We start from the raw sequence: 14606 nt of genomic DNA, 5'->3' as shown, positions 1-14606 counted from the left end.
GGAAGAACTGTGTTTTCTTTGGAATGATGCTGGTGGAGCTCCATCCATTACTTTTGGGGTGAGGTGGAGTGGTGATCATCATACAACATCCTGACCTCACTAATACTGCTCTTGTTGCTGAATTCAATCAAATCGTCACAGCAATGCTGGACTTAGCAGAAAGCCTTTTTCTTCTCTGGACAGTAGAGACAGTTACTCCAACAAACGCAGTAATAGACTTGATTTCAGAAGAAACAATGTATGAGTAGGTGTCCCAATACTTTTTATGGATAAACTGTATATAAATGTATGTATTATTTAATATATATGTTTAATTTTGGACAGAATGTGAATCTGGCAGTTGTTCTTTATATTGTATCAGAATGTTATGATGATAGACCAATAGAAATGCTCCTATTGACTTCCATTGAAAGTTAGAAGGTACCTATGAGTACCATATGTCCCGTATGTATCCATATGGAATAATAACAGCCTTCATATGTATAATTGTATTATTAATATCTATACTGTAATAAATGTATATAAAATGTACAAAAATAAACACACACACACACTCACACACACACACACTGCTGGGGCTGCTGTACCTGTGGCAGTGCGATGGACAGTTGCCTCTGTAGTGAGTCTTTCTCGTGGCCCAGTTCTCTGAGCCGTAGCTGTGCGGTGCCCAGACTGTCCTGCGTCTCTCTCAGACTCTCCAGCAGCCGCTCTCTCTCCGTCAGCATGTTCACCATCAGACTCTCCAGATTCCCTGTACTGCCTCCTTCGTCCCCTCCGCCCCGCGACTCACGCCCCCCATAGCCCCCCATACCCCCCATACCACCACCCATACCCCCTCCACCACCGGCTGGAGAGGACGGACCCCCGCCGCCTCCTCCGCGACCATCCTCAGATATGGTGGGCATCACTTCGCACATCATCCTGAGGCCGGAAAGAGGACTGGTGTGTGTGTGTGTGTGTGCGCGCGTGTGTGTGGTCTCTGAAGCCTGTAGAAAGTGCTTGGTCCCTAAATTGCTAGTATTATATTAAATTAGTTAGAAACAATCAAGGAATATGAGGGAATTATGTTACAAAGTGAGTGTATGTGTAAGTGTGTGAGTGTGTGTGTGTGTGGGGGGGGTTCTCTATAGCCTCACAATCCTGTATCTATTAATAATTCAGTAACTAATAGAGTTTAAGGGGTTAACAGCGAGGGTCTGCACATGCACATGCATGCTTGTGTGTGTGTGTGTGTCAGTGTGGACGAGTGCATGGATGAGTGTATGAGGAATGTATTAGCACTTGCTCGTGTGTGTGTGTGTGCTGGTCTGTAGGAGGTGGTCAGGAAGTGTGTGACACACGGTGAGTATCTCTCCCTTCTGCTCTGCTTTCTCACACTCCGGGTGACACCTCTGTCCGAGCGCCTTCACAAACCAACGTTCACGAGCTCTCCGCTCTCGCACATCTTCCTCGAATCATCCATTTTTCTTTGTTTTCCTTTTTTTCCCCAACTCCTCCGGGAACCCGCTTCCAGCTACGCCCGCTCTGCCTCGCCAGAGACCCTTCCTTGCTTTCTTCCTCGGGTGGAGGATGTGGGCGTGGTCCTGTTTTTAACCGGAGATGGAAGGCAGCCGATGAAGGCGGGAGAGGTCCGCTGTGTGTCCAGGGACGGGGCAGGGTGTCAGAAGCCTGAGAGGGAGCTGTGGAGGACAGACAGAGACAGACAGACCATTAGAACCATCTGAACAGCCAGATCTCTTTGGTGAGAGCGGTGTTTACTGACGGAGGGTGTAGAAGACAAATAGTGAACTAAGGGTCGCATATACAAACATATATATATGTGTGTGTGTGCATATATGTGTGTATATATGTATAAGTATAAGGACATACTTAAGGACATACTTATGCATATATATGCATATATACTTAAAATAAATAAATAATTATATATATATATATATATATATATATATATATATATATATATATATATATATATAATTATTTATTTATTTTAAATATATATGCATTAAGGCCAATATTTCAGATTTAATGATTAGGGTTGTGCTCAGGTGTTTGTGATCATACTATCTATATATACTGTATATCTGTATATATCTGTATATATTGGCCTTAATGCATATATATATATATATGCATTAAGGCCAATATTTCAGCTACATTCAACACCCCTGCCTCCCCGCCCAGTCAATACACACTCCAAGGCTTATTACACACCAAGGTGTCAGCCCGCCGGTGGACCATAGGCTTTATAAAGGGTTTGACTATTTATTTAGACCCATTTACACACACGGCATCTTTCCTCTTTCCCCCACTGTGAACTGGCTGTAGGTCAGTAACACTAGCCGAGCCGCTTCTCTGTCTAAATCTGAGGTCACGTGATCTTCTGCGGCTTTCTGAAGTCTTGACATGGCTTTAATTGAATGTGGTACTATCAGAACGCTGTCCCCGAGTCTTCCAGGGGAATATCGCGCTGTCACTACAGCCAGAGGGTCGCTAGTTGGATTCATGGCAATGCTGTTAGCCATCGGCAGCCGGGGCACAGTTGGCCTTGCTCTGTCCAGGACTGTCTCCCCCCACATCACTCCAGCGCAATGTTGGCCGGCCCTGGCGACTGCTGGCTGCGGTGCTTTCCTCAGAGCGCGGCGGTTGCCCTGATCATCTGAAAAAGAGGCGCTGGCTGGTTGTGCACGTGTCGGGGGAGGCCTGTGTAATGGTCTTTACACTCCCAAGGTTGGGAGCTTTGCATGTGAGGGGGGAGAATATGCATAGGTTGGGTAGCTAGAGATAGAAGTACTGATTTGGGCGTCATCACACGTGACAACACCCTGCATCCGTCCTGTATTCGTCTGCACAGTCTCATGCAGCTGCTGCAAAGTATAGGCAATCACTCTACAGCAGGAAAGCAGTAATATACTAAATATACTGCACGCCATTTTGGAGCATTTCTACTGGTCCATTCATCATGAAATTCTGATATGATGTTAATAATAACATCATATAATTATAATAATATAATATAATAATAAGATTCACATTATGGAAAAAAATTGACGAGCAAAAATAGAGAAAAATATCATAGGTAGTATCCATTACCATGAGTACTTACTGTATGTATGTATTATTATTATTATTGTATTTACTGCAGTACTTTCAATTATTACATGTGCTTATTACAGAGCTATGGGTGTTAAATGCAGTGCATTCACTTATTATGGGTATTTCCGCCTACAGCAGTCCGGGTACCTTTACAGTACTTATTAATAGAATTGGTACTTATTATATTAGTACTTACTATTATCATGGCTACATTTACATTACATTTACGGCATTTAGCTGATGCTCTTATCCAGATTGACTTACAAGGTGACTCGTATTACAGAGGTGGGCCGGTGTAGTGTTAGGAGTCTTGACCAAGCACTCTTACTGGTGTAGCACAGCATAGTCACCCAGACCAGGAATCGAACCCCATACCAACCACCTATACATACTATAGTACTTACCACTATCATGGTTAATTATTACAGTACTGTAACACAGCAGTACTATGTGTACTTCCTACAGCATGTACTCCTATCATGGGAACAAATGAATATACCTATTATTTTTACCTATAAAAGGTGGCAGACTACACCAGCTAACCCACACATACACAAGCAAACGTGTCCAAACCCATCATCACGTAGTCAGCCATCAGCACATAATCAGAGACTGTAGAAAGTACAGCACTGTAGATACTGTAGTTACCAAACCATCAGTCAAAATGCATCAAAATCCTGTCGAATTATTACACACATGGCTTATAACAGATAATAAGGAAGATCTGAGGAACTGTAGGCAACTTATAGTACATACAGATAATTACTATTATTTACTATAGGATATTACTGTAAAACGGCTGCAGACCATGCCCATATAGTTCTTAATGCCATAATCATAACACAGACCTAGATAATCAATAATCATATGATTTAGTAGCATTTTATTTATTTGATAAAGAAATTCTTTATTTGCATATAGCTTTATTTATAATTTCACTTACATTTTAATTGATGTCTGCTGTTATTATATAACACTTGATTTCAGTATTTACCTTGTAAACTGTAGGAAAGTAGAGCTGGGCAATATGACAAATATTTAATCATATCATGATAAAAAGTGTTAATCATGATATCGGCAGTGCTTAAAGAGCACTGATTAACTGCATGTTTTATTATTATGAAAGTGTGATCAGTCTTATTTAATTCAATGGAGTGACGCCTATTTTGAGTAATGATCACAGTAATCAGGCTGGTAGAGTATTCGGAAAGCAGTTTTTAAAAATGTACACTGTCTACATGACAACAGATTGTGATAAATATCATATATCCTAAACAAAATTCTTGAAATATCGTGATATAGATATTTTCCATATCGCCCAGCTCTAGGCACAAGTGGAAAAACTCAATACCTGTCAATATGTTCTGTTAATAAGACAAAATAGCAACATATGAATGAATATTTCTATGTGTATTTAATATTTAGCCTCATCTGACAACAGTATACAAGCTGAGAATTTGTGGCAGTGAGAAATTGGTCATTTATGTTTAACAAAATGTTAAAAAATGACTGATGTTCACTACGAAACACTGCACAGGTATACTAAGACAACACGGCGGAGCATTGCGGGTTATGATAGTATTGCTATAGATATATATATATATATCTTTATTTATCATCTAAACGTGAGAATACAACATTAGCATCACCCCGTCTGTCCATGGCTAATTGGTGGCTCTTTGTTTTAGCCTCCAGAATCTCTGATTTTACATATAAAAGAATAATCGGCTGATCTGATCTCCAGTTAGAAGAGACCACAGCTGGCCCTGCCAGAGAAAATGCAGTGCCTTCTCCAGCTCGGTTAGACTGACCAGGCTGGTCAGGGCTGAGGCTCATAGCTAGTCTAGTCTCTGTAGGCCACAAGCCGAGACAACACCGCATGTCCAAACACCAGGACCGAGACAGGAGGGACAAAATGAAGGCCATTATTGAGGAAGCCTCATTATAGCCAAGCTGTCCATACAGACACATTCAGCTCTGCTCATTTTTCCCTTTTAGCTCCATTTGTTTCATTCTCATCTCACCTATAAACACACACACACACACACACACACACTCTAGTGTATTTCAGACGTTTGGAAAAAGGTGGAGAAGAGGCCTGTCAGGCGGAGATGTGGGTGATTTGCCTGATGTAAGGCTGTAGCAGCTCTCCTGTGCAGAGCTGAGCTGTTAGTCATGAGGCTAATAATAATGGAGGCGCAGGAGAGAGAAAGGCACGGTGGGGCTGTGTGTGTGTGTGTGTGTGTGTGTGTGTGTGTGTGTGTGTGTGTGTGTGTGGAAAGATATGGCTGAAACCTGCCAGGGAGGAGATGGGGAAGCATCCAGAGGTGCATATGATATATATCTATATCTATATAAATATATATATATATATTTATATTTATATATGTGCGCGTGCGTGTGTGTGATTCCAGTGGCACCCATAATAATGCAAATGCAACGAGCCTCATGCAATGCAATAGGAAAGCTAGGTGTAATGTTATGAACACAGTGCGTGTGTATGTGTGTGTGTGTGTGTGTGTGTGTGTGTATGTGACGTGTCCGTGCTCGCGCAGAATGAACGAACGAATGCACATGCACTGCAAAACAAAAAACGATATAATCCCCCTAATTCCAGCTGCAGCATCGATGCATATCCATGCGCGAGCCACGGCCATTCAGTCCCTTTTTCCACCCCCTTATTTTACCCCCACCCCCACCTCCTTCCTCCCATCCATCTATCCATCCATCCATCCTCCATCCTTCCATATACCTTCACAGCTGGGCGACAACACACACACACACACATGAACACACACACGCACACACACACAGGCAGGCTGCAATAATACAGCGTGCACCAGCTCACCCTGCTCATGGTCCAAAATCTCTGCAGGTCATCGTGAACCGGAGCGACGAACCTATTCGTCGTTATTCTCCTCCGGTGTGTCGTTCTCCTCTCTCTCTCTCTCTCTGAGCTCTACCTCTCACACACCCAACCTCTCTCTACCCCCCTTTCTCTCTCTCACACACACACACTCGTTTTCTCTCTCTCTCGCGCTCGCTCGCTCTCTCCCCGTGCAATAAAAAGGTGCGCGCGCGGTCTTAAAGAAACCGTGCCTCTCTTATAGGAGCGCGCATGCGCGTCCACGCAGTCCACACACACACACACACACACACACACACTCATCAGTCATTTTTTTTTTGTGTGTGTGTGTAGAAGTAACCAGACTAAGTGCGTGGTGTGTATATATATATATATATATATATATGTGTGTGTGTGTGTGTGTGTGTGTGTGTTTGCATGTGTGTATGTGTGTGTATGCGTGTCTGGGGGTTGAACCTGCACCCCCACCTCTATACACATCCATAAACAACATCAGCACCGTTACCACGGACAACCGGAGCCTGAGAACGCTCATGCGCGCCCCCGCGAGGTGGCATAGGTGCATATACATGGAGGCAGAACTGTTCCAACGTTATAGACCCCCCTGGCCAGCAAGGGTCCAAACAGCCATAACATTAATACCACCTGCCTAATACTGAGCATTCAAGGCATGGACTCCATGAGACCCCGGAAGGCGTCCTGTGGTTTCCGGCACCAAGCAGCAGACCCTTCACGTCCTGTAGGTCCTGAGACAGGGCCTCCACGAGCCTTCATCAGTGAGCCTTGGGTGCCCATGATCATGTCAGCAGTTCACTGGCTGTCCTTTCTTGGAGCACTTTTGGAAGACACTGACCACTGATACTGACCACTGCATCCCGGAAAACACCCCACAAGACCTGATGCCTGATGTTCTGGAGATGTTCTGACCCAGTCTGACCCGTCTAGAACCTCACAGTCTGGTTCTTGTCAAAGTGTCTCAGATTCTTACTCTTGTCCATTTGTCCTGCTTCAACACCTCCATCACCTTCAAGAACTGACCGTTCACTCGTAGAACCTCTTGAATAGAACCAGAACCAGAAGCAGATCATCAGTGTTATTCACTTATTCATCTGTCGGTGGTACTAATGTTATGGCTGATCGGACTATATGTACACATATACATGAAGGGACATAGGCGCGATGTGTAAACTGGGGGCACGTGTCAAATCAACAAATAAACATGATTGATCGCTGACCCCTCATTCCATATGCAGTCAATCAGCCAAGACATGCTTGGTGTCTGACCCCTGCTTCTGTAGCTGACAATGAGAGATGCTAGGCTAATGTTGCTAACAAACACAGGCCTCTCACGGCTGAAAATCTTCATGTATTTGCTTCAAAAACTTCTCAAATATGAGGAGTGAGGTCGTAAAACAGCATGATAGGACTCCTAACAGCCCACTTTGCAGCGCTAATCCCCTTTAAACTGAAGCATGGGCGGCAGGACTCGGGACTTCAGGACTGTTCCTGGAATGGTCCTGGCTTCTCCACGGGACTAAAGTTTTCAGACGTTAGCCTAGCATCTTCTGTCGTAAACCAAAATAAGACATAAATATATGGACAATATGACATAAGTATTGGGACGCCTCTTAATTATTGAATTCAGGTGTCTCATTCAAGCCCCTGGTCATGCAGTCTGCCTTTCTTACACACATCAGTGAAAGAACGGGAGGTTCTAAAGGTTCTCTAACTGACTCAATAACTGAAGAGCAAAGGAAGACCAGCTCCATATTAATAAAGCCTATGGGGTCGTCAGAAATCTCCTGTAGGTGTGATGTGTAGGTGTCCCAATACTTTTGTCCAGATGCTTTGAATGTGCTGTTTGGTGACAGTCTAAGGCCAGTGTTTGTTAGCAATGTTAGCCTGGCATCACACACACACACACACATCCCACACAAACACACATTATACACATACATAAACACCGCACACTCACACACCTCACACACGTCATACATATACACTACATGTCCAAATGTTTGTGGACACCCCTTCTAAAAAATGCATTCAGCTACTTTAAGTTGCACCCATTGCTGACACAGATGTGCAAATGCACACACAGCTTGTCTAGTTCCTGTAGAGAAGAAGTTCTGCCAATAGAATAGGACTCTCTGCAGGAGCAGATCAGCATCATGACCCTATTGGCTCCATGCTGCCTAATGCCAGGCGTGGGCTATAGAGGGGTATAAAGCCCCCCAGCATTGAGCTGTGGAGCAGTGGAGGAACTGTGTTCTCTGGAATGATGATGGTGGAGCTTCATCCAGTACTTTTGAATAGGATGAGGTGGGGTGGTGATCATCCAACAACCTGACCTCACTAACACTCTTGTTGCTGAATGCAATCAAATCCTCACAGCAATGATCCAAACCTCAAAGTCTAGTAGAATCTAGTAGTCTTCTTCTCTGGACAGTAGAGACAGTTACTCCAACAAAGGCAGGAGAAAATATTTTTAATAGGCTTGATTTTAGAAGAAACAATGAATGAGCAGGTGTCCCAATACTTTTGTCTATATAGCGTGTCACATAAACACAGTCTGCATCCAGGTCCATGTGTTCAAGGCCTTTCATTTTTAAAGCCATTGAATTTCATTTTCCAAATATATATATATATAATATATAATAAAATTATATAAATATATATAGTACTTCAATTAAATTAGTCATTATTAAATATATATAATTATTATTATATAATATACTTTATTAATTATTAGTATAATTGTTGTTTATGTTATATTAGAATATATATTGTCACTTATTTATATTACATTACATTATAATAACATAATATACAATTAATATATTAAAAATTATTGATTTCATATATATTTTATATTTGTAGTTTTTTATGTAAGTTTATTTTTTAAGAATTTTTTTAAACACTATTTATTTCCTCTGATTAGCAGTGTGTTTTCTATGCAGTATTTAGCACGTGTGTGTGTGTGTGTGTGTGTGTGTCCCAACCCCGATTCTTTTCAATGCAAATCTGTTTTCTGCATATTGATAATGGGAATCTCACTGCGTGACGTCACTGGAAACCAAACGGCCCGCGAGCAGCAGACGGGAACGTGCCAATCAGGACGGTCCACAAGGGACCTCTGAGCCAATGAGAAGCGAAGAGGAGGCGGGGCCGGCGTGCTGCTAACGAGCCAATGAAGTAAAAGAAAAGCGAGAGTGAATAAGTGCGGGTGCGCGCGCGTAGAAGGGGGTGCAAAAGGGTGGGGTAGCGCGAGAAGAGAAGCGTCCCGAAAAGGGATGACGTAATGTGGTTTTAGAGGATGATGTCATCCCTATGCACAAGGAATGGGGGAGGAGGGGGCAGGGGGTTTTGAAGATGCACGTGAGGGGCCGTGCGAGGACACAAATGGAGGTGTGTGTGTGTGTGTGTGTGTGTGTGTGGAGGACAGAGTCTGCTAGTTTTTGAGGGGGGCTGGTTGGACGGAAACAACATTGTCCCTCCATCCTGATCACTCGCTCTCTCTCTCTCTCTCTCTCTTTCTCTCACACACACACACACACACACACACACGCACACACACACACACACACACACGCCGTGTTAATGTGGTGAGGTTCTTTCTATTAACAGTGTTAACTAACCGGCTGGCTCTTCGTCTACGCAGCTGATTCTCGCAGCATCTCCAGGCCGCCGGTTGCCATGGCAACAGAGGCAGGCACGGCACACAGGGCTCTTTTGGAGCTACAGCATCACCTTCCAGCTCTGCGCCAGCCTGCCGGACGGGGGAAGCCCCTTTCCAAAGACACTGGGACACCCCTCCCCCTCCCTTTACTTCCTCTCTTTCTTTCCTGACTCTCACTGGGGTCAGGGAAAGGTCAGGGCCAGGGGTCGCAGCAGGGGGGGCGGCCTAGTGTTGCTGTTTTGTCATTGTGTTAAATTAGGGTGACCATACATCCTGTTTTTGGGATCTTAAACACCTCTTTTTAAGCCCCGCCCTCTCACCAGCTCACCTGAGCTGTGTCCCAAACTGTGCCCTGTTCACTACCCTCTACATGTGAAAATCCAGATCACTGCACAGAGCACGAGTTTAGCAGAAGTCCACAGGGTAGAGAGCGATTTCGGACCCCTTGTGAGCAGAGTGTGTCACATAAACAGTCTGAACGCTGAAAAAATATAATAAAAAATATATAATAAAAAATGAACTGAGAGAAAAGGGAAAGGGGGTCAATTAAAAATAAAAATTTAAAACATAAAATATAATAATAAAATAAGCGTAACTTAAATTAAGATATAATTAGACAGAAAGTGAGACAAAATATAACAATAATAAATAAAATACAAATAATACCAAAAGAGGAATAAATAAATCCAAGATGAAAAAAAATTAAATTTAAATTATCTGTAAAATAATTAATAAATTAATAATAATAAATTAATCTGTAAAGTAAAATAATAAATAAAATAATCACATATCAACATTAATAATACATTAAACATTAAAAATGTTTAAACACTGAGTCTGTCCACTCACTGTCCACTCTCTATTAGACACTCTTCCTAGTCTCCTAGTTGCTCCACCTTGTAGATGAAGGTAAAGTCAGAGACAGAAGCTCTCTGATCTGCTGCTGCACAGTTTGTTGGTCCTGGTCATCCTCTTGTCCTTCATCAGTGCCCACAGGACGCTGTTGGCAGGACATTTCTGATTGGTGGACTGTTTAAGCACTCCAGCAGCACTGCTGCGTCTGATCCACTCGTACCACCAGCAGCACAACACACAGACACTACTAACACACTAACTCACTCACCACCACCACCACCATATCAGTCAGGGTCACTGCAGTGCTGAGAATGACCCACCACCCAAATACTACTACCTACCTGCTCTGTGGTGGTCAGTCCTGTGGGGGTCCTGAGTATTGAAGGACAAACAGGGTGAGAGGAGGCTGATAACAGAGTCTGCAGAGAAGCAGATGGAGACAGTCTGGACTTATAGATCTGCACAGTGCTTCTGTATGGGACGTGGAGCTGATAGAATGGGCCTAGTTCATTTCAGACCATATTCAGGTCATAATGTTCTGATATGAATGTATATTTAAGGCTATAATGTCAGCATGCATCCGTTAAGGAAGCAATAAGAGCTAGTAAAGGCTTATGAGGCCCCAAAATCACCCCCCCCCCCATCTTACATAATCATCTCTGCATTCATGCAGACTCAGAACCCACTGCTGAATGCACTGTCGGAGCCAGAGCAGGAGCGTGCACTAGCTAAAGGACTAATGATGTCTAGAACGTCACAAAGTCAAGAACATATCAGCCCATTTATGACAATAAAATAATATTTTTTTTCTTCAAAAAATATAATACATCTCAAAATAATGGCATAGCAATTTATTAATAATCCTAATAATAATAATTAGGTGCTGTATTATTGATTGATTGATTGATTTATTTTTGATTTTCCATAGAGGAGAGATCATTAACATGTGAATACATACCTCTGCTGTCCTATGAAAACCATGTATCTCCATTTTTGTCCGTTTTTAGTTTTCTCCATGGTTTGAACCCTGCAGCAGCTTCTGCACACTGTGTGAATAATCCTGGATAAATGGACCAATAGAAATGCTCTAAATCACCCAGAATAAACTCTTATCTCTTACACTGACCTCCATTTAGAGTTAAGATCATTTTGGAGATACATGTTTTTCATTGGACAGCCACTATATGAAGCTGATGATCATTTTTCTGCCAGCAGGCTTTAATTGCAGTGTTTAGAGCACCCTCTGATGGTCAGCAGTGGTAGCGCCATGTGGCCCACATTGAGGTTTCTGTAAGAATAGCAGTTGATGATTTTCAACAAACACACACTTCTGGCAGCCGTCCAACTGTGTAAGAAGTGTGTAAAATAAAAGACAAGAGGAATAATAGAATATTTTAGACTTTATAAAGTATGTCTAAACCCCATATCTCCTCAGACCTCTGGCAGAACCGTGTCTCAGGCCTCAGGCCTTTTAGCTAAGCGCCTGGTTCTGCTCACCACCACTGTCAACAGTTCGGACTGGGCAGCACTACGTTTCTCCAGACCACCAAACCCACTCTCAGTGACTTTGTTCTTACCTGTTTAATTATGATTTTAATTAATACGACAAGTTTGCTTCTTTAGTTTCACACTAGAGCTACGAGGCTAATGTAGCACTAGCTAGCTATGACAGGTAATAGAAACTTAAATGGTGTAATGATTCACACACACACACACACACACACACACACATGAATAAACATGAATAATCGACATAACAGCAAAAACTCCCAAACGCTTTCTTGAGGAAAAACGTACAGATAATCGTCAAATAAACACTAAGATGTTAAAAAGTATGATTTTAAATATTCAAGAAAATATTAGAAAGGTCTCAAAATATTCTTTTATGAACATCTTCATTATTGTCTTCAGACACTTCGATCAAACATTTAGTAAACAAGAGCTAAAAGTGAGATTTCCTGGTTTAGAGACGAGCAGCACTTTACGAACTTTACCTCCACGATTAACGTTAAATTAGTTTACATTCATTTTAGTAATTGATCTAATTAAACTGATCATTTTAGAGGCGTATCTTCTGACCTCTTATAGTCTAAGGCCAGCGTGAGGCGACTGTAAGGTACATTTTTGGAGAAATACCAATTGTTCTGAGAATGACCCACCCTGCTCTGTGGTGGTCAGTCCTGTGATGGAAATAGAGAAGCAGATGGAGACAGTCTGGACTTGGATCTGCACAGTGCTTCTGTATGGGACGTGGAGCTGATAGAATGGGCCTAGTTCATTTCAGACCATATTCAGGTCATAATGTTCTGATATGAATGTATATTTAAGGCTATAATGTCAGCATGCATCCGTTAAGGAAGCAATAAGAGCTAGTAAAGGCTTATGAGGCCCCAAAATCACCCCCCCCCCCATCTTACATAATCATCTCTGCATTCATGCAGACTCAGAACCCACTGCTGAATGCACTGTTGGAGCCAGAGCAGGAGCGTGCACTAGCTAAAGGACTAATGATGTCTAGAACGTCACGAAAATACTGGAACTGTTCTTAAGTGAAAAATCAGAAAATGACATCTTACAATCTATCTACCATCTTGCGGGACAGTGCTGGCTCAGCGGTTTGGGCACTGGGCTGTTGATGACAGGGTTGTGGGTTCAATGCCCGGGCTCAGAAAGCTGCCACTGGTGGGCTCTGTTGGGCCTTGAGCAAGGCCCTTCATCCTCCCTACTCCCTGGGCACTGTAGAAACGGCTGCCCGCCACTCTGGGCATATGTGTGTGTGTGTATGTGTGTGTCCACTGGGTTAGATATGTTTAAAAAGACTAAAATGACTGTAAATCATCACACTCGCCTCATACTGTGCAGTGTTGTTCATTAGTTCATAGCTGAAAACAGTAGGTATTAGCTAGCAGTAGCAGTATGAGTTGTAGAAGTGCTGCTAATAGCATGTCATCCAGTGCCACCCTACAAACCAAGGAAGGAGTGAGTGTGTGTGTGTGTGTGTGTGTGTGTGTAAGTTCAGAAACACACTTTTGCACACTGCTGAGCGGCGGTAGCTAAAACCCTCGCTCACCCTGCGTTAGCCTCCAACAGAAACAGGCGGCACAACAAAGCCGGAGTGATTCACTAACACAGTTAGCCCACTCAGCCATGCAAATGACTCAAAGCCTTCCACATTATCAACACATGAAGCAGCTCTCGCTAATCTGACTCTTCCCACAGACTCTGACTCATCGCTTTGGGTTCTTTTGTACTCCATTTCCATCCCATCCTCTTTCACACACTGCAGTACACACACGCCGCCTCTCGTTTCAGCCATACCGTCCCATTACAGCAGCCTACAGACAGGTAAAGGTGCACAAAATGTGTCCTCCGCATTTAACCCATCTGTGGTAGTGAACACACACTCACACACACACACACACACACTAGTGAACTAGGGGCAGTGAGTACACACACACACCCAGAGCGGTGGGCAGCCAACTCCAGCACCCGGGGAGCAGAGAGGGTAAAGGGCCCTGCTCAAGGGCCCAACAGTGGCAGCTTGCCGAGCCCGGGAATCGAACCCACAACCCTGTTATCAACAGCCCGGCGCTCCTTATCATGAGCCACCACTGCCCCATTACAGCAGTCAGTATAGAGGTTAGCTGCTCCGCAGTGGGGCGTTGATTTGAGTGCTTTGCACCTCTCTGGCATCAGCGGCCTGTGGGGCACCACCGTTGTACCGTTGGGATGCGAAAGACGTCCATTCTCGGTACACCTTCACTACGGTGGCTCTAGATTGATACATTGGTTTACGTCCATTTTAGTAATTGACCTTTTTAAAGCGATCGTTTTAGAGGCGTAGCTTCTGACCGTTTATGTGTGAGGCGATTGTAAGGTTAAGAAAATTGTTCCGAGAATGACCCACCCTGCTCTGTGGTGGTCAGTCCTGTGAGGGTCCTGAGCACTGTAGAACAAACAGGGTGAGTGAAGCCTCATTACAGAGTCTGCAGAGAAGCAGATGGACACAGTCTGGACTTATAGATCTACACAGTGCTTCTGTATGGGACGTGGAGTTGAAGAATGGGCTGGGTTCATTCCAGATTAACTGTTGTGCCGTGGGGAGGC

General features: G+C 43.4%; 1 protein-coding gene across 2 annotated transcripts in view; it reads right to left on the bottom strand.

Moving 5' to 3' along the window:
* The window catches only part of ppfia3 (PTPRF interacting protein alpha 3), a 60172-nt gene extending 54016 nt beyond the window's left edge, over positions 1–6156 (bottom strand). For both annotated transcript variants that reach the window (XM_072693600.1, XM_072693601.1), the window contains exons 1-2: positions 5948–6156; positions 588–1679 (exon numbers count right to left, since the gene is read on the bottom strand). In XM_072693600.1, coding sequence (XP_072549701.1) covers positions 588–920 — 333 coding nt within the window. In that variant the 5' untranslated portion in view covers positions 921–1679; positions 5948–6156. The remainder of the gene's footprint in view (positions 1–587; positions 1680–5947) is intronic.
* Between the last annotated feature and the right edge of the window lie 8450 nt (positions 6157–14606).

This window comes from Salminus brasiliensis, chromosome 12 (genome assembly GCF_030463535.1).
Source record: "Salminus brasiliensis chromosome 12, fSalBra1.hap2, whole genome shotgun sequence".
NCBI classification, from domain to species: Eukaryota; Metazoa; Chordata; class Actinopteri; order Characiformes; family Bryconidae; genus Salminus; species Salminus brasiliensis.
The sequence above is the reverse complement of the archived record's forward strand: the minus strand, read 5'-3'. Positions and strand labels throughout refer to the sequence as shown.